The following is a 24,541-nucleotide window of genomic DNA, read 5'->3' on the forward strand; positions in this document are numbered from 1 at the left end:
AAAAAAAAAAAAAAAAAAAAAAAGAAAAGAAAAACTGATCTCCTGGGAAAATTTACCAGTTAAATTACAAGTCTATTTTTTGGGCCTAGCATCACATTTGAAAAAAAAATTTTTGAACATCCAATGGAAAAAAGACAGTCTCTTTAACAAATGGTGCTGGGAGAACTGGACAGCAACATGCAGAAGGTTGAAACTAGACCACTTTCTCACACCATTCACAAAAATAAACTCAAAATGGATAAAGGACCTGAATGTGAGACAGGAAACCATCAAAACCTTAGAGGAGAAAGCAGGAAAAGACCTCTCTGACCTCAGCCGTAGCAATCTCTTACTCGGCACATCCCCAAAGGCAAGGGAATTAAAAGCAAAAGTGAATTACTGGGACCTTATGAAGATAAAAAGCTTCTGCACAGCAAAAAAAAAATTTTTGCCTTACCCTGAAATTTAGACATAAAATCTATCAGCTATTTAACATCATGAATCAGAGAAAATATTTTAAATATTCTCTCCTTAGACTCATCTATTTTTACATCAAGTTGTCAGAGATATAACATTCTTATTTTATTTCTATAACCACAAGTCTTATTAATTTTATAAGTTCTTATTTTATTGATTTCCCTGTAAGAAATTTTTTAGGATCATAAGTCCTAGCATATGTTGACTCTAAAAGGAGTATCATTCACAAGAAACACACTTCTGATCACTACATACAGACACTGAGTCCGCGGAAAACCTGCTTATTAACCACCAACAACTCAAATATTTGAGCAAATGTTTGTTCCTGCCTTTATTACCTGGTCTATGATAATATACCTCTTTACAAGAGCTTTCTAGAACAACAAAATGTTATGTCTAACATAATAATAATACAATATACTTTATTGTTAATAGTCAAATTTCTTCTTTCGTACATAAAAAAAGTATAAAGTCCTGTATTTAATACATAAAGACTCCTGTATTTAAGATTATAGAGACTAGGAGAGTCTTAAAAACTTTACAAATTCAAATCTCACAACAATCAATTCAATGAGACTATCTAAAGCATGTTGTTCAGAAACCCGCCTCTGTCAAATAATTGATTTGGACTTGGAAATGCTTTACATAGAAATTTTTATTCTCATGCCATTTATTGGAGTAGGATTTAAACCATGTCACAATAGGAACTATGACTTCATAGCAGTTTATCAGGTAAACAAGCTCCATATAGCTGAAGACTATATATTTGTTAATATAGAACAGAAAAGGCTACACACAAATGTGTCACCTTCCCGTGATGGTGATTTCACCAAAAGAAATCTACCATAAATAAAAGGTAGCAATCTGTTTTTTGTTTTTTTTGTTTTGTTTTGTTTTGATCTCTAATAGAAGAATTGCTGGCAAGCACTTTAACCACTATGACTTAAACCATTGTGGAATTTCAATTATGAAATAATTTTAGTGACCATCAGATGAAAATTCTCCAATAACCAACATTCCCCCCCGACCCTCCACCCCCCAAAAAACAGGACAGAAGGGATATAGTTCAATTCTGAATAGGACCATCCCATTCATCTCACCAGATTGATCAGCCTTCTCATCGCATGTTCATGAGAGCAAACACATTCACAGGGATCGAATCCACCTTCTGCCATGATTTCCCAGTTTAACTTGACTGTTTAAATCTAGGAGGAAGGAAAAAATGTTGTAAGACTACTGTTCAGTTATTCTTTCCCTTAAGCTATGAAAAATTCTTAATATAACAGGTCTCTTAACTAATAGTTCTCTTAAACTAAGGATAGTTCATATTTATTATAAACTATGTAATTTATGAATCCACACAAATGGTTGCCTACCTGTTCTGCCATCAGACTAATTTCCTACAAATGTGAATGTCTTCTGATGTTCTATACTGGGCCCTCCTGTGAAACAGATGATGCCAGAGTCCTACTCTGCTTAATAATTTAATTCTTTGTTAGCTATAGTACTGCTATAGAATAAATGTTTGTGCCCCTGCTAAAATTCATATTGTTAAAAAGGAGACAGCAGAAGTGAAATAAATCAGTCAGAGAAGATATCATATGTTTTCACTCATAATTGGGATTTGAGAAACTTAACAGAAGACCATGGCGGGGAAGGGAAGGAAAAAAAAGTTACAAACAGAGAGGAAGGCAAACCACAAGAGACTCTTAAATACAGAGAACAAACTGAGTGAGGGTTGATGGGGTAAATGAGCGATGGGCATTGAGGGCACTTGCTGGGATGAGCACTTGGTGTTGTATGTGAGTGATGAATCATAGGAATCTACTCCTGAAGCCAAGAGCACACTGTATATTAGCTAACCTGACAATAAATTATATAAAAATAAATAAAAATTAAAAAAAATAAAAAGGAGATACCAGGCAACAAAATGGAGTCACTTGTGCTAAACTCCATGTCAGCAAGCCAAGTCCTAATAACCTATCTAATCACAGTTTCAACCTCCCCCTACCCCGTCAAGAATGGTAACCTTTAGCCAGTCAACATGGAATTATCTCACTAGTCAGCACTAGTGAGATAATCCATCCACAAACCCCTTCCATTCCCTGTAGGAAGGTGACCTTGCCTAAAACAATGCATTCTTTGCTAATAATTTCCCTTCTCCACCCCCTTTCTGCCTTTAAAAACCTTTCCTTTTATACAGCTTGGTGGAGCTCCTTGCTATTTGTTACATGGGACACTGCTCAACTCATGAATTGTTGAGTAAAGCCAAATCTTTACATTTACTCAGTTTAATTTTTGTTACTTAAAGAATTTGGTGAAGGCAGCAGGACTAAAGGAGACTTCTGACATCTTTGGGGACAACAAGAAACATAGGTGTGGTACCCCATGAAATATTCAAGTTTACTTTCTTTCTAGCCATTTCTGAGGGCCATCACGGAGTTCTTGTCAGTTCTGAGCTCCGTACTCTTTGCTGAGCTCTTAAGTTAACTGGCTTTCCAGTCCAGGGCTCAATGGGTCAGCTTGAGCTGGCACACAGTTCCATCTGAAACCTGAGTCCCTACCTCTTGGCTCAGTCCACAATGTTTGGAATACCCTTCCAGTTCTAGTCTATAGTCTCCACTTACTGCGATTTGGTGGTTTAGTCTTTTCCCCAGTTCCAATCCACAGTCCCCATTTTACTGGAGTCTGCTGGTTTAACCCATGCTAGGAATCAGTGATGGTAGGTAAAGCCTTCTCTTGGCCAGTCTATGGTAACATGTTATGGTTGCCGCTGCTATGTTCGGGTGCACATGTTTGTCTTATTTTGTATAGATAAGGGCTATAACTAACAGGAATCACATAAAAAAAAAAAAAGCCACAAAAATTGGTGGTGGGCACTGGCACAATACTTCAGAGCTGTTAGTATATTCATTACCTAACTCAAAGACTCTGACATCAAGCTGGTCACAGAACAGGTTAGGCTGACTCTAGGTCACCTGCCAAACTCAAGAAAACTTCTGTGCAACGATGTATACCGTACAATTACCAACCCAGAGGCACATCCCTTTTAGGTATTAGCTCAGCTCTGAGAAACCTAAACTTGGCTTATGGGATCCTTAAACTCTAAACAGTCAAGCATATTTCCTTCCGGCACCTGTGCTTATTTTATGCCTAAGAACTATGGTCCAGAAGACACAAATATTAATAGAAGTGGCAAAATTTTGCGAAGATTTTTTGTGTCCTGAGAACTTGGCTTGGTAACCATCAGATTGGCAGCCCCAAAATATGGCCAGACATAAATGTGGGTTACACCCCATTTGTGACTAGATATGGCTGCACAGAAAAGGCGAGTTAAATTCTAATTGTGGCTAGGGTCCTACCAAACTGCTACCAGTCGTCAGAGGAATTACAACCTAGAATTACAATGGCCATTATGAGAAATGTTCCAATTAGATAAGAGCATTTAACAAGTGCCCTTAAAAGCAAGGGCTTCCAAATCAAACAGAATGGGATACTACTTTAATTGGTATGCAGGAGACTCCAAAGGGCTTCAAAATTCCAAAATAGCTTCATTAAAAGATTTGTTATAAAAGCCTAGTGAAAAATTAAAGATGTAAAAAGTACTTAAAAGCAAAAAAACTGATATAACTCTTACTGTTTTCCTCTATCCTCCTTTATTTGAATATTCATTCTAGTACTCCTCTGAGTTGCCTTTATGGACCATAAACAAAAGTCTGCCAAGTTAATGACCTTTCAGTCATTCCCATACCTGACCTCAAAGGAGGGCTCCTCTCAAATGGGACTCTAAGAGATTTTCTGGCAAAATGCTACATTATTCTCTTAAATAGCCAAAGAAAAACTAACATTAAAAATAAAAAATCTTGCCAAATTCTGGTAAAAAACGGAGCTACAGATGGGATCCTGGAAAAACTGGAAGAAGCTGGCTAAGGATGAACATTCTCATTAGAGTTAGCACTCTGAGATCTGTCTGTAGTACCCAGTAAAAAAAGGAAAATAAGTTACCTTTTGCACTTTCGTTGGGAATCCCTCCCATATATCCAAGGGGGAGTTACTCAATATGGCAAGAAATGTTTGCTGTTTGTCCCAGATGAAAACTGACAAGACACCTAAAAGAATTTTTAAGTAGCTCTGTGACTGGAAATAGGCTAGATTGAAAGCTGACATACAGAGCCTGTTAAGAATGTTTTTTTAGGCCTCCTCCCCCAAGCTAAAATGAAATTAGGTACCCAGAAGGAAAGGAAAAATCTTTTAAAGTCTTTGTAAAAGTCTTTACTAAAAAAAAAAAAAAAAAAAAAAAGTGTAATTAGATGGGTGGATCAACCTATGATGTCACTCGAATTGCAACCTCATTCTTTGAGGAATCGAAAGCAATTGTCTACATCTTACAAATCTTAGCAAAATTAGAAATGCAGCTCTAGAGGCAATTCAATGTTCACCTATTCCTTTTACTAATTCTAAAACCTCCTTGTTTAGCTCCTATATATTTATTTATCTCTTATTTACCAAAGTCCTCAGGGGAACCTGAATTCTTCCCCCATGCCTTTAAGGTGTAAATATAGGGGCGCCTGGGTGGCTCAGTAGGTTAAGCATCCGACTTCCGGTCAGGTCATAATCTCAAGGTTTGTGGGTTCAAGTCCCGCGTCAGGCTCTGTGCTGATAGCTTGGAACCTGGAGCCTGTCTTGGATTTTATGTCTCCCTCTCTCTCTGCCCTTCCCCCACTCATGCTCTCTCTCAAAAACAAACATTAAAAATTCTTTTTCAAAGATGTAAATGTACATACATTTTTAAATAAGAACTGTCTGTTTAAAGACAGTTTTTATTTTTATTTTACTTTGAGAGAGAGACCATGTGGGCAAGTAGGGAAGGGGGAGAGGGAGAGGGAAAGAGAGACTCCCAAGCAGGTTCTGCACTGTTAGCACAAAGCCCCCAATGTAGAGCTTACTTTAAAAAACAAAAACAAAAACAAAAACAAAACACAGGGGTGCCTGGGTGACTCAGTTGGTTAAGCGTTGGACTCAATTTCAGCTCAGGGCATGATCCCATGGTTGGTGGGTTTGAGCCCAGCATCAGGCTCTGTGCTGGCAATGCAGAACATGCTTGGGATTCTCTCCCTCTCTGCCCCTCGCCTGTTAGCGCTCTCTCTCTCAAAAATAAATAAAAACATTAAAAAATTTAAAAAAACAAAAACAAAAAACAGCTTTGTTTAACTGGCTTAAAAATAAGTGCTTATGGGGGCGCCTGGGTGGCTCAGTCAGTTAAGTGTCTGACTCGGTTTCAGCTCAGGTCACGATCTCACAGCTTTGTGGGTTCAAGCCCCACATTGGGCTCAGTGCTGGCAGTACAGAGCCTGCTTGGGATTCTCTCTCTCCCTCTCTAGCTGCCCTTCCCCCACTCGTGCTGTCTCTGTCTCTCTCAAAATAAATAAATAAAATAAACAAAAAAAATTTTAAAAAGTGCTTATGAAGTACTTGTAAATCTCAGAAATATAATAGAAGTGAACCCAAGTGTTTTTCAAGTTCACATGATCTAGTTCAATTTTCAGTATAAAAGCCAGTTAAAGTGTGTTGGTTTAATTTAAAGCAGGCATGTCCTTAGAGTTATCAGACTAAATACAAACTTTTACTCTGCCTGAGTTTACTAGTCAAATAAGTTCATTTTATCTCTCACAAAATTTGTCAGCTAAAAAAACATCTTGGGGAAATGGCTGGTCTTGTCTAAGGTCTAATGGCTTTTGTGGGTAATCTAAACATAATTGTTAAAAACAATCAAATAGATGTTAAATAGAATAAAAAGTTTTAGGTAAATTTTAGTTTCTCCCAAATCTTTTGGTAACCTGAAACCTTAAAGTTTTATTAAGTTAGATGATAATTTAAGTTAAATTCATTAAATATCCAGATCATTTCCAAATAAGATAAAATACTGAAACACTAATTACTGAACATAGGTTTATTGATTTTTTGGTTTCATTTTACAGAGGAACTAAAGATATTTGGGGAAAGCATGTTTCTAGAAATTATAAAAGTACTTATTTAAAAAAAATTTTTTTATAGAGAGGGAACGTGCACACACACACATGTGTGTGTGCCCAAGTGAGGGAAGGGCAAGGGGCGAAGGAGCAACAGAATTTCAAGCAGGCTCTGCACCCAGTGCAGAGCCCAGTGCTGGGTTTGATCTCACAACCATGAGATCATCACCTGAGCCAAAATGAACAGTCAGACACTTAACCGACTAAGCCACTCAGACACCCCTAAAAAGTATTTAAACTCTGCCAAGCCACAGGATGTTGATGCAAATGACAGTTCACAACTGTTTACTTTTTTATTTTCACTAGAAACTAAGATTTCTAAAGGTTAAAAACTTTAATATGTGTAATTAAGCTGTAAGAAATAATAAGGGAAACCTCTCCATATTCAAGGAAAGTCGGATGTGTGTTTTCGGTTAAAAGTGGACTGGATCCTGAATTCCAGGTTCCCTCAAATATTTGGCTATGACACATCAAGCTAATGTTCCCAGTTTTCTCCCACTCTTCTGATTTGGAATCATTAAAGAATAAAGACTGTCCTTAAATCTCCTTGAAAGGTCCTCCTCACTACACAGATGATAGGGGCTTGAACCTTAGATACACATTTCAAAGCTGACAAACTGCACCTGACATCTGGTCCTGCACAAACACTGGGGACCTCTACATCAAATTGACTAGGAAGATTAGCTAACAGCAAGATGCTTCCTCCCAAGACACTGGATCAAGACTTTAACTAAACATGAATACTAAATACTTTAAACATGAAACCCTTTCTTCTTCACTTTCTTTTCTTTACTCTGGCACTGGCCTGGAAAGATAATACTACCACCTCCCAGGCCACTGCTAAGGCCAGTGGAATTTAGAACTTTTTATTTCAGGCTAGGAGAAAACCTAACTGACCCCTGACTATGACGAGCAAACACAATTCTTGTGAATGAATCTATTAACAATACTGCCTGAACAGGAATGGTTTGTGCCCTCACAGGGTTTGTCTTTGTCTGCAGTGGTTATCATTCTCCTTGGGCCTATAAATGCTTAGACAGTTGGTGCAGATTCAGGCAAGGCTTCTTTGGTTACCAAAGTGTGCTCCTTTCGGTCAACTCTTCTGAGCTTACATTGTCAAGTTAGAAAAGACCTACCAGGAGGCTTTCAGGATTCAAGATTCACTATCTTTGGCAGGGCCCTACTTCCATGGTTAGGAGTAAATGTAAATGAGGCTATGATTAGAAACTTTTCCTTAACTCTTGAAAGTATTGTAAAATCTACAATAGCTATCCAACAAAAACCCTTAGACTGCCTGGCCACAGTTGTTTTTGATAACAGAATAGCCCTTGTTCATCTTTTAGCTGAGCAAGGAGGTATCCGTGCTATGGCCACTACTACCTGCTATACCTGGATTAACATTTCTGAGAAAGTGGAAACTCAGTTACATAAGATCACTGAGCAAACCACTTGGCTTAAAAAGATGAGCTCCTTGGAGTGCCTGGGTAGCTCAATTGGTTGAGTGTCCAACTCTTGATTTCAGCTCAGGTCATAGTGAGTTCGAGCCCCACATTGGCTCTCTGCTGTCAGTGCAGAGCCTGCTTCAGATCCTCTGTCCCCCGCTCTCTGCCCCTCCCCTGCTTGTTCTCTCTCTCTCTCTCTCTCTCTCTCAAAAATAAATAAAACATTTAAAAAATTATTTTAAAAAAATTTTAAAAAGGTAACCAGGGTCTTTCTTTGACTTGACTTACTTGATTTTCATTGGTTTTGGTCTTGGGGATCATAGCTCTGAAGTGCACTCCAAACTTTGGGAAATTATCTTCTAATAATCATAATAATCTCCTGCCACATTGTATTCTCTCAAAATACATGCATGTTCCTAGCTACTAGCTACCATGCAAATAATCTCACTAAGATGAGAATATCAGAAAAGGAACAAAGAGAATGACTGACTTAAAAACTGTTAACCTGGGGGGTGCCTATCTGGCTCAGTTGATAGGATGACTCTTGCTCTCGAGATTATGAGTTCAAGTGTCACATTGGGTGTAGAGATTAAAAATAACTGTGAACCCAAAGTTGCGGCCTATTACGGAGACTAAGCAGAAAAGAAAAAAGGTAACAACCTATGAATACCCCAAATAAAAAACGTACAAAATCGGTGAGAACTTCAGAGCTGAGAGTGGAACTAATGTCTTAAATTGTGATCACATCTCTCAGTTAAGCTGAGAGTCTCATCAAAAGGGGTGAATTGTTAAAAAGGAGACAGCAAGTCAAAATGGAGTCCCTTGTGCTAAATTCCGTATCAGGAAACCAAGACTTAATATACAACCTGACTGAAGTTTTGACCCCCCCAGGAATGCAACTTTTAACCAGTCAACAAGGAATTTCCTAGTCAGCACTAGTAAGATAATCTTCCTGATAGACCCTTCCATTCCCCTTAGGAGGTTGACCTTGCCTAAAACAATGCATTCTTTGCTAATAATTTCCTTTTCTACCCCCTTTCTATCTTTAAGAACCTTTCTTTTTCTAAAGCTCAGCAGAGCTCCTTTCTATTTGCTAAACAGGATGCTGCCCAATTCATGAATTGTTGGATAAAGCTAATTTTATCCTTAAATTTACTCAATTGAGTTTTTTGTTATTTAACAATATGTTGAGGCCTTAATAGCCAATTTGATGGTATTTGGAGACAGGACCTTTGGGAGTAATTAGGTCATGAGAGTGGATCTTTATCAATGGATTTGGTGTCTCTAAAGAAGAGACGTGAGAATGATCTCTCTCCGTATATCATGTGAAGAACACATAAACCAGGAAGAGGGGGTGCCTGGGTGGTTACGCAGGTTGAGCATCAGACTCTTGATTTTGGCTCAGGTCATGATCCCAGGGTCATGGAATCAAGCCCCACATCAGGCTCCTCGCTGAGTATGGAGCCTGCTTGGGACTCTCTCTCTCTCCCCCCCTCTACCCATCTCCCCCTGCTCACTCTCTAGCTCTCTCTCTCTCTCACAAATAAAAAAAAAATAAAGTAAAAAAATAAAATAAAAATAAATTTTTTAAGATGAGTCCAAAAAAAAAAAAAGGAAGAGGGCCCTCACCAAACTCTAAATCTGCCTGCACCTTAATCATGCACCTACCAGACTCCAGAACTATGACAAATAAATGTTTGTTGTCTAAGCCACTCATTCTCTGGTATTTTGCTGTAACAGCCCAAACTAACAAAGAGAATTTTGCAGCCTCTATCCTACCAAGAAAGCTTTCTGAAGGAAAAAAAAATGTTATCTAAAATGATACCAATGTGGCAGGCGGGGGGGGGGGGGGAGAAGGGTGCATGAAGTAACTGGACAAAAGCAAGGAAATAACTAGGAAGATTTGAAAAATAACAATAACAAGTGAGAGGCCAAGATGGCTAACTAATATTTAAAAGAATTTTTTTAATGTATATTTTTGAGAGAGAGAGAGGGAGGGAGAGAGAGAGAGGGAGACAGAGGATCTGAAGCAGGCTCCAGGCTCTGAGCTGTCAACATAGAGCCTGACACGGGGCTCAAACTCACGAACCATGAGATCATGACCTGAGCCGAAGTCAAGACACTTAACTGAATGAGCCACCCAGGTGCTCCATGGCCAACTAATATTTAAGATTTAAGATCAATGGAACAATTCATAAATTAACTAAAGGGAACTTCATTCAATCAAAAAACATTTAGTACCTGTATTAGGCATTAGAAATATAAAAATGAGGGGGGTGGCTGGGTGGTTCAGTTGGTTGAGCATCAGACTCTTGATTTTGGCTCAGGTCATAATTTCATGGTTCATGAGTTCAAGCCCCGTGTCAAGCTCTGTGCGTTGACAGTGTGGAGCCTGCTTGGGATTCTCACTCTGCCACTCCCCCTCTCTCTCAAAATAAATAAACTTAAAAAAAAAAAAAAGAAATATAAAAATGAGCAAAATCTGATACAGTTCTTCCCTAACAGTGTTCACATTCTAATATCAAGACAGATAATTACCTAAATATTTTTAAAATTATAAATACAAACTTGTAAATGCTATAAAAGATAAATGGACCAAGGGGTACTGAGATGGCTCAGTTGGTTAAGTGTCTAACTCTTGATTTCAGCTCAGGTCATGATCTCATGGTTTCATGAGTTCAAGCCCCACGTTGGACTCTGTACTGATGGTGCAGAGCCTGCTTGGGATCTTCCCTCTCTCTCTGCCCCTCTCCCACTCGCACTCATGCTCTGTCTCTCTCAAAATAAATAAACTTTAAAAAAAAAAAGATAAATGGACCAAAAGACTGAAAACACAAACCACAAAATGAGAGAAACTATTTGCCTATCACATATCTGATAAGAGTTTAATATCCAGAATATACAAAGAATCCCTCTAACACAAGAAAAAAACCCACAATTTTTACATGGGCAAAAGACTTGAATAGACATTTCTCTAAAGATATATAAATGACCCATAAGCATATGAAAAAATGTCCAATGCCATTAATCATTAGGGAAATATAAATCAAAATCATGAGATACCGCTTTACACCTATTAGGATGACTATCATAAAAAAAAAAAAAAGATAAGGGGCGCCTCAGTGGCTCAGTCAGTTGTGTCAGACTCTTGATTTTGGCTCACAGTTCCTGAGTTTGAGCCCCACGTGGGGCCCCGGGCTCACAACACGGAGCCTGCTTGAAATCCTCTCTTTCCCTCTATCTCTGCCCCTCCCCTACTAATGCCCACGTGCTCTTTCTCAAAAAATAATAAACAAAAAAAAAAAGTCATGTGAAGAAATTAGAAAGAACCCTTTTGTATTGCCCATGGGAACATAAAATGGTATAGCCTCTCTAGAAAACAGTTTGGTGGTTCCTCAAAAAGTTAAACATAGAATTATCAATGGCCCACCAATTCCACTTCTAGGTATATACCCTAAAGATTTGAAAATGGACTCAAACAGATAGTTGTATGCTAAGTATGCATCACAGCATTATTCATGATAGCCAAAAAGTGGAAACAACCCACAAGTCCATCAACTGATAAATGGACAAAATGTGGTATATGCACACAATGAAATAATATTCAGCCATAAAAAAGAATGGAGTTCTGATATACCATGAAACATTATGCTAAGTGAAATAAGTCAGACACAAAAGGACAAATATTGTAGGATTCTACTTACATGAAATATCTAGAATAAGAAAATTCATACAGAAAGTAAAATGGTAATTTCAAGGGGCTGGGGAAGAAGGGATTGGAGAGTCATTGCTTAACAAGTACAGAGTTTCTGTTTGGGATGATAGAAAAGTTTTGGAAATACATAGTGGTGATAACTGTACAACACTGTGAGGGTAATTAATGCAACTGAACTATAAACTTGAAAGAATGGTTAAAATGGCAAAAGTTGTTATATTTGTTTTACTAAAATTTAAAAAAGAAAAAAACATTCTAGTTGTCCAGGACTAGAGTGAGGGCTTGAGGAGAAATGAGGACTGACTGCTAAATGGTACTGGCCTTCTTCTGGGGTAAAGATAATGTTCTAAAATTGATTATGGTGATGGTCACACAACTTCATGAATATACTAAAAGCCACTGCATTTTACTTACACTTTAACTGTTGCATTGTATGGTGTGTGAATTACGTCTCAATAAAGTTGTTATTCAAAAAAAAAAAAAAAAAAAGGCACCTAAATGGTGCCTAGACAGCACATACAGGTTCTAAACTTATCTAATCAGGGAAGAATTTATCAAGAAGTTAACTTTAGGGGGCGCTTGGGTGGCTCAGTTGGTTAAGCGTCCGACCCCTGGTTTAGGCTCAGATCATGATCTCAGGGTTTATGAGTTCAAGCCCCACATACAGAGCCTGTTTGGGATTCTCCCTCCCTCGCTCCTCTCTCTGCCCCTCCTGTGCACGCTCTCTCTCTCAAAATAAATTTTAAAAAAAAGTTAACTTTGAGTTTAAAACGGAAGGATGCACTGGAATACAATAGGGCAAGAAAGAAGGTGTGAGGACAGAGGTCCAGACACAAAGGGAAAAGCTGGGTAAAGACCCTGGAGTAAGAGTATGACATAGTGGAAGAACTCAAAGAAAGCCACAATGTGCTGGCATCCAGAGAGCAAGAGTAGCCTGAAATGAGACCAGAGAGGTCAAGAGATGGGCCACACACAGTGCTTTAGGCCATGGTCAAGATTAAGTCTTCATCCAAATAGCAATGTGAAGCCCATAAAAGGTTTTATGCTGGTATGTTTCGAAAAGATCATCTCAGCTGCATTACGGAAAACAGGAGGGAAGCTAATCAATATAGGAAGCCTAGTCAAAATGCTCTTTGAATAGGTCAGAGATAATGGTGTCCTTTCTAGAATTATCTAGGTTTGATGACAGCATATTAAGTTACTGGAGGGAAGACAAATTATTCCGTAAGTGATGTAAGGCACAGCTGGCTCCCTACCCTCATTCCTTACACTAAAACAAATTCTAGACGCGTTAGTGATTTGACTTTTTAAAATAAGGCCACACATAGAAACAATCAACTAGAGCAATGGATTAGAATAGAATGCCCACATTGGGGCACCTGGGTGGCTCAGTTGGTTAAGCATCCAACTTCGGCTCAGGTCATGATCTCACGGTTCTTGGGTTCAAGCCCTGCATCAGGCTCTGTGCTGCCGGCTCAGAGCCTAGAGCTTGCTTCGAATTCTGTCTCCCTCTCTCTTTGCCCCTCTCCTGCTTGCACGCACGTGCACACTCTCTCTCAAAAATAAACAAACATTAAAAAAAAAAAAAAGAATGCCCACAAACTGACACATGATTTTTGAGGGGGAATTTATAAAGGTACCACTTTCAACAATCAACTATTAATAAGTGCTAAGATAACTTTTTTTTAAATTTTAGTATGATGCATACATAAAAGAGTGGAAAAATATACATCCAACTGAAAAAGTGATTAGCTGTAGGGAAAAGAATGTAATTTTAAGGACAGACTTTCATTTTGTCAATTTTTAAACATTTCTTACAATGAATGTGTACCCATATATTAAGACTTTAAAAATACAGAAAAAGTTTAACTTTTAAAAGTCACAAATTTTTAACTACAAGAAGACAAGTGGGATATATGCAGAACATAAATCCGAGAAACTATAAAGGAATAATACTTTTGTGACAGCCAAAAATTACAAAAATTTCTATCAACCAAAAATATACTGTAAAATAAAAAGACAAAGAACTTGGAGAAACACTTGCAACACATATTAGGTTAATTTCCTTAATTTACAGGAAACTCTGAAAAGTCAATGCAGAAATGGCAACCTAACAAAAAAATGAGCAAAGGTCACATTCACAGGAAAATACAGAGGCAATGAACAAAAAACAAAAGAGGTGCAAATCAAAGTATCACTTTCATCTATCAGAAGATTGGTAAAAATTAATTTATCTAGTTAACTTGGATATCCATATCCAAATAAACACACAATGTTGTTGTATAAGGATGTTCATTGTTTATAAGAGCAAAAAATGATAAAGCAAAGTGTATATCCTTTATCCCTGTGGTTCTGATTAAATAAATGATAGTATGAGTACAAAAAACCCTACACAGCTGTTGAAAAGAATGAGGCGGATTTCTTTGTAATGATTTGGGGAAATATCCAAGATAGACTGAGGTGAAATCAAGTTGCACAACAGTCAGGGCAAACGTACTTCCCATCTAGTATCTTCTTAGATCTGTTTGCCTGGGCTAAGCAGGAGTTGAGGGTTGGAAGGGGAAGAAGAGTTGCCAACCACCTAAGCTGGAGAGCCTAACTCTCCAGAAGGTAGGAAATACCAAATACAAACTCTGACTACCTCACAGGTTTGTCTGACCCCAACTTTAAAAAAAAGGGGGCACCTGGGTGGCTCAGCTGGTTAAGTGGCCAACTTTGGCTCAGGTCATGATCTCACGGTTCGTGGATTCAAGCCCCGAGTTGGGCTCTGGGCTGACAGCTCAGAACCTGGAGCCTGCTTTGGATTCTGTGTCTCCCTCTCTCTCTCTGCCCCTCCCCTACTCATACTGTCTCTCAAAAATAAATAAACATTAAAAAATATTAAAAAAAAAAAAGATTAGCCTTCATGTCAGAGAACGGACTATACATATCTAACACAGAAAACCTGAAAGTAAATATATCCTACCCTTACAGATAAAATTCACCCTTGAAAGCCTGTTTCTCACCTCTTTGCAAATTGTATAGGGATAAAAGAGCTCAGACTGTACTGGTGTAGACATAAGCAAATACTGGTCCACTTATAATACTGGTCCTTCCTTCCTATCTGTGCCTCCCCAGGCCAATAAAATGCCATTTGAAATTAAAAGATACTATAAGTTTTTAAATATGAAATTCAAATACTAAAATGCCTAATACCTACCGAGTTCTGCAGCCTCTGAACACCAAAATGCTAACAAATTGTCTTTTATAAAGGGAGACCTGTACCTATCATCATCCATAAAAATTGTAAAACACAGCTAGTTTCAAGTCTCCTTTTAATTCATTTGATTGGCAAAATTAGATTCCACCAATATCACCATCACCTCCACCTGCAAAAAGTCCACAGCTTCTTGAGGGCAGGAACCTATTTTAGTCATCACTCTGTCTCCAAACAACTCCTTTGCTGCTTAAGCCACAGCCATTAATAAATATTTGTTGAATTTCTGAAGTTTCTTTTCTCTGTATCTATATGCCAGGAGCATGTAAATCACCTAGAATTTTAAAGTATATGTCAGTATTAACTAGTTCCAGTAAAATGAGAAAACGCACTTATAAACAGGACATTCTTCAACAGCGCTATGCTTCTGTGGAACTTTCCTCACATAAACTTGAGCTGTTTTAAGTACTATTCAGTTTTCAGTTAGTAGTTTCCACTTAAAATTATTTGTTTTTTGAAAACAGAATGGAAACAGTTCTCTTTTGGCTAGGACCTCAGAACAAGCATCAGTGCACACAAGCAGCTAAGCACTAGAGCAAAAAAACTTAACCAATCCTACCTCACATTTAAATCTCGTGTGTCCAGGGACCCTGGGTGGCTCAGTCAGTCAAGCATCTGACCTCAACTCAGGTCCGTGGGTTTAAGCCCTGCATTAGGCTCTGTGCTAACAGCTCGGAGCCTGGAGCCGGCTTCAGGTTCTGTGTCTCCCTCTCTCTCTGCCCCTCCTCCACTCACACTCTCTTTCTCTCTCTCTCTCTCAGAAAAATAAACATTAAAATATAATAGTAATAAAATAAATCTCATGTGTCCAGAGACATTAAGAAGTCGCTCTATCAGAGGCACCTGCGTGGCCCAGTCGGTTAAGCGGCTCTCAAAATAAACATACATTAAAAAAAAAAAAAAAAAGCAACCTATAAACTGTCGGTTAATTTATGCCCACAGTCAGATTGCTATCGCAAGTATTAACTGTAAAAGGAAGATTCTAATGTATAAATTATTAAAAATTTCAAAATATGAAAAAGTAGAATTGTGTAGGAACTCTCCAGAAGCTGTCACCCAACTTCAGTAGTTATCAACCAATGGCCTGTTTCATTTCATCTATTTTATCTATGCCCATGTGTAATTCCTCCCCTCCTCCCCTGGATTATTTTGATTTTTTTCAGTGTATTGTTCATATTTTCACGACTTTGACATTTTATGACCAATTGCAATAAAGCTGGTTGTTTGTAAGAGTCAAGCTCATGATTTTGGTATTCTTTAGCACTGTTCTCACATTAGGATATATATTGAGGAGGTGAACAACTCTGAAACAAGGACATCAAAAGAATTGTTTTAATACCCTTAGGTATTTGTAAAATACCTTTCTGTACCTTGACATAAATTCTAGGTATTTGTAAAACACCCTGAAATAAATTCTAACATACCAAGATTCTGATTCAGTAACTCAGTTCTGTCTTGCCCACTATAGAGCAACTTTTTTAAAGTTTATTTTTATTTATTTTGAGAGTGAGACAGAGAGCAAGTAGGGGAGGAGCAGAGAGATAGGGAGAGAGAATCCCAAGCAGGCTCTGCAATGTCAGTGCAGGGCCCACACGAGGCTTAATACTACAAACCGTGAGTTCATAACCTGAGCTGTAATCAAGAGTCAGATGCCTAACCGACTGAGTCACCAGGAGCCCCTAAAGGTTGCTTTTTAGGCCTTCAAAGGGCAAAACAAATGCACACATCTAAAGCTCTCAAACTATCCTCTCTTAAACAACTCCTACCATAGAAAAGAAGTGAAATAATACACTCTGAATGTTGGGAGGGCAAATGCTCTGATCCGGGTCATTTCCTCCTTCCACTGCAAATAACAAACCTTTCCCAGTAGAGTTCAGCTGCAATATGTCAGTTGAGTCATCCTGTTTCTATATGCTGAGGGAATTTTCCAGTGCTGTTAACCGGTTTATAATCTGCTATTAGAACCTTAAACACTCCAGCTCATCCTGGGTGGGTTTAATTTACCTTATTTCACCTCTGGGGAGTCAAATTTAATTGATAATTTTATTTAAATTACTTAAATTTTCTTTTATTTTGGAGCTATTTTTTGTTGCCATAGAGGTCAAGGATTCACGTGAAAAAAAAATTGTCTTCCAAGCCATTAAAGATTTAGGGAAGAAAGCATTTCTATGTTAGTATGCATATGTGAGTTTTCATTTTCTGTACGTGGTTCCTCTTACAGAAGAAAATATTTGGTTTGGTGAGATCCTTTTAAGACACTATTATATTCTAAATTATTTTAAGAGAGAGTATTTTACAAATACCTGGGAGTAACAAAAATTCCCAAATGTAGCAAAATGTTAACATAGGTTTCAAGGTGATAAAAGTCGCTTTCAAATGGGTTAGCAATTTTTATAACACATTGCAAAATAGTAAATATTTTAAAAGTACTTTTAACACAAAATGCTTGGAAGATTCACTCATGAATTTTTAAAGGATATAATCCAATCATATCCTAGATTAACCTATAATAGTTCTCACATTAATTTGGAATGGAATTACCATTACATGAACTTTATAAATGGCCTTAAATTGTTTACTTCTTAACCAATGGATAGCAAATTTCCTACCAATAGGTAAAGTGTAAGAGAAACAAGGAAAAAAATTTTTAAATACAACAAGACTAAGAAAGAGGATATGGTCATGAAAACTGAATAAAAGACAAAACCCTGAAGATAATTAAAATTAAGGGCTAGGGGCAGCTGGGTGGCTCAGTGGATTAAGTGTCTGACTTCAGCTCAGGTCATGATCTCATGGCTCATGAGTTTGAGCCCCACATAGGGCTCTGAGCTCACAGCTCAGAGCCCGAAGCCTGCTTCAGATTCTGTCTCCCTCTCTGCCCCTCCTCTGCTCGCACTCTGTCTCTCTCTCTCTCTCTCTCTCAAAAATAAACATAAATATAAATATATAAATATTAACAGCTAGTAAGCAAAATGGTAAATAAATCTCTTACATCTCTAAAAGACAAAGAGTTAAAATAGCCAAGAGAGGCTCTAAAAAATTTTTGAAATAGGTAAAGCCAAAGGGAAAAGATAATTCCCATAAGAGTCATAGTTAATTAACAAACATAAAAAAAAAAGTCACCCTGGGGCACCTGGCTGGCTCGGTGGTAGAGCCTGGGACTCTTGATCTTGAATTTGAACCCCAAATTGGGAGGTAGTTTACTTAAAAAAAAAAAACCTCGGGGCGCCTGGGTGGCTGTTAAGCGGCTGACTTCGGCTCAGGTCATGATCTCGCGGTCCATGAGTTCGAGCCCTGCGTCGGGCTCTGTGCTGACAGCTCAGAGCCTGGAGCCTGTTTCAGATTCTGTGTCTCCCTCTCTCTGACCCTCCCCCGTTCATGCTCTGTCTCAAAAATAAATAAACGTTAAAAAAAAAAAAATTAAAAAAAAAAAACCCTCACCTTAACTATGTCATCAAATACCTGCAAATCAATGTGAACTTTTACCTGAAAACAAAACACAAAGAACAATGAAAGTTTACTCATACACTGCTAAGTCCTACAGCTAATAGCTACAACACTTTGGAAAAGTAATTTGGCAATATGTATCAAAACTGCAGGGGTACCTGGCTGGCTCAGTCCATAGAGCATGCTTCTTGATCTTGGGGCCGTGAATTCAGGCCCCATGTTGGGGGTAGAGTCACTAAAAAAAAAAAAAAAAAAAAAAAAAGAAAGAAAAAAAAAAACTCTAAAAATGTTCTTGTCACTGACGTGTGTTTTATCTGTGATTTATTTTTAAATACTCCAACAGAGCGGGGAAAGCAGAACGATGGAAAGGAATAAATCTTCCGTACAGAATTCCAAATACTGTAAGTAGATTTAACCCCTCGAAGAGGTAAAGCTTAACTCTCCTCTGACCTTGAGTGTGGACTTGACTTAGTGACTTACTTATAAAGAGTAGAATATAGAAAGCAAAGGTGACTTTATAGTGGAGAAACCTAGCAAATACTACCTTAACCAAAAGATCAAGGTATATATCATGAGTGATAAATCATGCTGATATTATGTACTCTTTATTAATATGTGATGAGAAGGGCAGTTCATGTCTGTGGTATTCTTCCCCCCAAACACTAAGTCTAATCATGAGAAAAAATCATCAAACCCAAACCGAGAAATTCTACAAACACCTAATCAATACTCCTTCAAAACTGTCAAGGACATCAAAAACAAAGAAAGAACACAAAACTTATCACGGATCAGAGAAGACAAAGCAGACTAATACTACTTCCAGGTGATCCTAGGTAAGTCCTTACAAATGATAAAAAGAAATAGATTACTGACATTTTACTTATCTTAAATTAGTAATATTGGGTAATATACTATTAATTCCACAATTATCCATTGCTCTCCAGAAACTTTTTGGGATCACCCTCCCTATAATTCTATCAAGAGGCTAATAAATTAATTTTTACTTGAAGTAGAGTACTGTATACTAGGCCTTTCGATGTGTCAATCCCTTTACATTTTATGACTTAGAGTCTCTGGCCTCTGCTGTACCTGCTTCACTGCGGTCTCAACATAAACTTAGCATGACTTAGCATACCACAAACTTTCCTTTTAAAATAAATTCCCTCTGGTATCCACATAAAAACATAACAAAATGTCAGCTTATCCTTTATACATCTCGGATCCATTCCTTAAAATAGGGCTCCAGGCTGGCTCAGTCAGTGGAGCATGTAACCCTTAATCTTAGGGTCATGAGTTCAAGCCCCACATTGGGTTTATCGCTTAACTTACAAAAAAGGCGGAAGAGGAGGAAGAGTAGGAGGAGGAGGGGAAAACAATCAGTTCTAACAATCCAGAATTACTACAACTTGATTTTTACTTTATTTTTCTCAAGGCTGAATTATAAAAATATGTACCCTTATTTAAACTCCCTACTTTTTTGCCAATCTCTAGTTGTTTCTCTTCTTCAATAAAGGTTAGTTCCCTACCCTGCTTCCAAGAGCAATATTACTAAAAATTCATTTCCTTCATAAGAAATGAGTCAGAAATTCAGTATGCGCAATGTGAAATTCTTGTGGTTAAAGAAAAAAAAAAAAAGTATGTAGAATTACTATATGTCCAGAATTTAAACCCAGGGAAGAATTATGCTACGTTAAAATGACTGTACTGGTTCTGTTAAGGAGATCAGATGATGTTTTCTTCTTCTTCTTTTCCTAAGTTTCCATACTACATTTTACTGCTTGAATCAAATTATATATTTACGTGAGGGTATGTCAATTTGTATATACATATAAACATTCATGTACACATTAAACAAATGATTCTACCCAAAATACTAAAGGTTGTTGCCAAAACTCCCACACATTAATAACTTAAACATGAATTTTTATCTATAGAGAGAGGTTTGCAAATGGTCTAAAACCTTAAGAATTTAGTATTTAAAAGTAATTATATAATTGGTTGCCTCTGGAAAGGGTGGCTAGGGGACAGAAGTAGTAACAACACTTCTGAACTATTCAAAAAAATATTAACTTTTTAAAAGAATAACCTTACTGGAAGTTTATTGTTCTTCCCACTGCCAGAACCATTAGCTCTAGGAACAAATAAATGCATCTCAATTTTCTCTTGTAACCCTCTGACCCTCTGTCATCGCTGAATTTGTTGGCTAGACTTAATATATAATAAAAGGGCTTCTAAACTTTATAAGTAAATGTATTACAAAATGAAACAAATCATATCAACAAGAAATTACTAAGTATATACATGGATACTTCTAAAATCAGTCTTTGCCCTAAATCTGAGATAATCATTCTTTGCAAACTCAGTTTTCCAAAGTTTATCTTTCCCTAAAGAATATGTACACTTATCATGATGAGTGAGCACTGAGTAATGTACACAATTACTGAATCACTGTATTGTACACCTGCAACTAATATAACACCGTATGTTTACTATACTGGAATTAAAATTAAAAACTTAATAAAAAAAAGTTGACCTTTCCCTGCTCCTACTCACTCTCTGGTAGAAACTTTAAAAAGAGAAATCAAAATGCTGAAATAACAGTATAAATACCACAAACTATCAATGTTTATATAATGCTTTGTCAAACTGAGTTTAAAATGAAGGCAGGGGCACCTGGGTGGCTCAGTCAGTTAAGCATCCAACTCTTGATTTCAGCTCAGGTCATGATGTCACAGTTCCTGAGTTTGAGCCCCAACTCGGGTTCTGCACTGACAGTATGGAGCCTGCTTGGGATTCTCTCTCTCCCTCCCTCTCTGCCCCTACCCTGCTCGTGTTCTCTCCCTCTCTCAAAATAAATAAACTTTAACAAAAAATGTTTTAAAAAAATACACAGGGGCACCTGGATGGCTCAGTAGGTTGAGCATCCAACTTCAGCTCAGGTCATGATCTCACCGTTCCTGAGTTCGAGCCCTGCATTGGGCTCTGTGCTGACAGCTCATGACTCAAGGTCATGATCTCACAGCTCTGTGAGTTCGAGCCCTGCATCGGGCTCTGTGCTGACAGCTCAGAGCCTGGAGTCTGTTTCAGATTCTGTGTCTCCCTCTCTCTCTGCCCCTAACCCACTCACATTCTGTCTCTGTCTCTCTCAAAAATAAATAAACACTCAAAAAAAATTTTTTTTATATACAGACAAAAAAGAAAAAGACAAGGACTGGACTAGTTTTGTTTTCCCAGGGCAAATCCAGAATCAAAGACATCTTGGATGCACATCATAGGTGGGATGACAAGCAGAAAAACAAAGGTGGAGGAAGGAGAGGGATAAAGATAATACAACAACCTAGTAAATAAGTAAACCTAGGAAATAAGAAATAAATTCTTTTTATAGAATTTTCTGAACATACCAACCACAAAATGTATTTATCTATACATCAAAGCTTAAATCACAAATGAATGAAGGAATCAGTATTTTAATAAATGGTCTTAGGAAAACCTACTAACAGTTAAGAAGGAAAAAACCCATCAGTAATTCTAGAAGGCAATTTAGGTGAATATTTATTTGACCATTTTGGAAGAACTACCCACACACAACGGAAAATACCAACAAATTTACAACATAATACCGTGTAAGTAAAAAAAAAAAAAACCCAAATAAAATAAAAAGAGCAAAAGAATTGGGGAAAAACCACATTCAACTAATATGGCTCACAAAGGCATCTTAATAACAGAGCATATGCAAACAGATTCTTAAATAAATTGTAGAATGCATTTGAGATTACATAATAATTTTTATGGCAATATGAATCCAGAAGTTAAAAAAGGTTCGTGGCCTCTGAATAACTCAGTTTCTATTTTTAAAAATCTGAAACACAAAGAATTATGTACAAAGATGGTTCTCATAACAGTGAAAAACTAGAACAATCTAAATGGGTAAAAGGGAATGGTTAAATTATGATACATTCTATGAAGTATTAGGCAGCCAAATGTTTCATTTTCTTTCATAATGACATAGGGAAATGATCACAACACAATATTAAAGTATATCAAATAGTATATAAAAATAAGCATAGCACATGCACATGGTTAAAAAAGCACAAGAAAACACAAACTCAAAAAAGTTGAAAGCATGCATACCAAAAACTTCAACCTTGGGTATCTCTAGGTGACAGGATTTTACCTTTCCCTTTATACATTTTATTTTTTTTAACTTTTTAAAAAAGTTTATTCACTTATTTTTGAGAGAGAGAACAAGTGAGCACAAGTGGGGGAGGGGCATAAAGAGAGGGAGACACAGAATTCAAAGCAGGCTCCAGGCTCTGAGCTGTCTGAGCCACCCAGGTATCCCTACACATTTTATTTTTGAAGTATCATATAATGATCACACATGAACTCTTATAATAAGGAAAAAATTTCTGGATACTGCAGCTAAACCCAGGAAAACTAACTCAGATTTACCAGTAAATAAATGGCAAAAAGTAAATAAATAAAACATTAAGATATGGCAGGGATATGGTTAAGAGATTTAGGAGGCATCAATTAAATGCAATGTACAGACCTTGTTTGAATCCTGATTCAAACATTATAAAAGGACATTTATGCAAGAACAAGGAACTTTGAATACTGACTGGATCAAATAACATTTAGGAATTACTAATTTTTTTTTTTTTTTTAACATAACTACAATGTCAATTACACATCTAAAAAGAGTCCTTATCTCTGAGAGATCCTACTAGGTATTTTCAGTTACCGAGATATAATGCCTGGAAACTAGTTGAAAATAATCCTGCAAGGGAGAAGAATACACAAAATAAAACAGCCATGAGTTAAATAATTGTTGAAGCCAGTTGATGGGTACACAGGAACTCATTATACTATTTTACCTTTTAGTACCAAAAATTTCAAACATACTTAAGGTTTTTTTTTTTTTTTTTACTACAGTTTTAAAGAAAAACAAAACACACTTCAGTTTCCCTCCATGCAAACATAGGGCTCTTCTTGAGAAAGCAGGGATAACCAAGGCTGTTTCAAGAAGGATGAAAATAATCTTTCTACTGTGATTTTAAGAAAGTGATTTATGATGAAATCAACTTTTCAAACAGCCAATCGAATCTTTACAGTGATCAAGAACGGTATCAAAATTCTTTCCCTTCAAAAAAATAAAAATAAACACCCACAGCAAGAGCACAATGCAAAGTAACAATTTAGAATGCATGCAGTTTGTTTAAGACAGAAAATAGAAATGATGGTCAATGAAATGGGGAACTCAGAATAAGTATTCTATGCATTTTTTTCTAAAAAGCATCAATTCTACTGATGAAAACTTGAAAGTTATAAAACCAAGAAAGTGAACCAAATGCCAGAAACTGCTAGAACTGCTTCCAGGACATTCAGGGAGACTACACTTGAGTTTGCTTTCCACTCTTATTCTTAACCTTGTTCCCAATTATATCATATAGGGAATTACTCATCTCTAAAAATAATTTCCTTCTAGAAACAGCTTTCTGACCCCAAGTTTTTATGCAGAGGTTTTTATTCCATAGTAAATTAGACAACTGACCAAACAAAAGAGAAGAGATATCCCAAAACTTTGGCCATCTTTCATATTAAACATGGAGAACAAAATATTTGTCTATCAATTCGAGTAAAATATCATTATCATGCTATATACTAATATACTACAATTAAACGGTTGGGATTAATTTTATCAGATGATCCAACATCTCAATGTAATAAGGTGTTCAAATTCACTCATACACAACACATATTCACTTGCTCTATTCTTTTATCAGAAATGGATCTCAAGCAAACATAGCCATACCTGTAGTTTATAGTTGCCTGTAGCTTAACTACTTTCACATGCTATCAACACCCCTTCTGACAAAGTCAAAGCAGGAAAATTATCCCTGTTTTTAAATGAGGAAAATAGGGAGCACCCAGGTGGCTTAATTGGTTAAGCATCTGACTCTTGATTCGGCTCAGGTCGTGATCTCACAGTTGTCAGATCAAGCCCCACATTCAGCTCTGTGCTGAGCATGGAGCCTGCTTAAGATTCTCTCCCCCTCTGCCTCTGTCCCTTTCCCACTCGTGCATGCACGCACTCACTCTCTCTAAAACATAACATAACATAACAAACATAAGACGTAAATGAGAAAAATAGGTTCAGGGAAGCTAGCAATTTGACCATGATCACACATCTAGT

General features: G+C 37.2%; 1 protein-coding gene across 5 annotated transcripts in view; it reads right to left on the minus strand.

Annotated features, from left to right (window-relative positions):
- SMIM14 (small integral membrane protein 14) overlaps positions 1 to 24,541 on the minus strand; it is an 82,437-nt gene that overhangs the window by 46,011 nt on the left and 11,885 nt on the right. For 4 of the 5 annotated variants that reach the window (XM_049631989.1, XM_049631984.1, XM_049631987.1 and 1 more), the window contains exon 2: positions 1,557 to 1,661. In XM_049631989.1, coding sequence (XP_049487946.1) covers positions 1,557 to 1,631 — 75 coding nt within the window. In that variant the 5' untranslated portion in view covers positions 1,632 to 1,661. Of the gene's footprint in view, positions 1 to 1,556; positions 1,662 to 18,339; positions 18,596 to 24,541 lie in introns of those variants that run through there. The other variant, XM_049631988.1, reaches the window with a different exon arrangement.

The sequence above is a fragment of the Panthera uncia genome, chromosome B1 (assembly GCF_023721935.1).
Source record: "Panthera uncia isolate 11264 chromosome B1, Puncia_PCG_1.0, whole genome shotgun sequence".
NCBI lineage: Eukaryota > Metazoa > Chordata > Mammalia > Carnivora > Felidae > Panthera > Panthera uncia.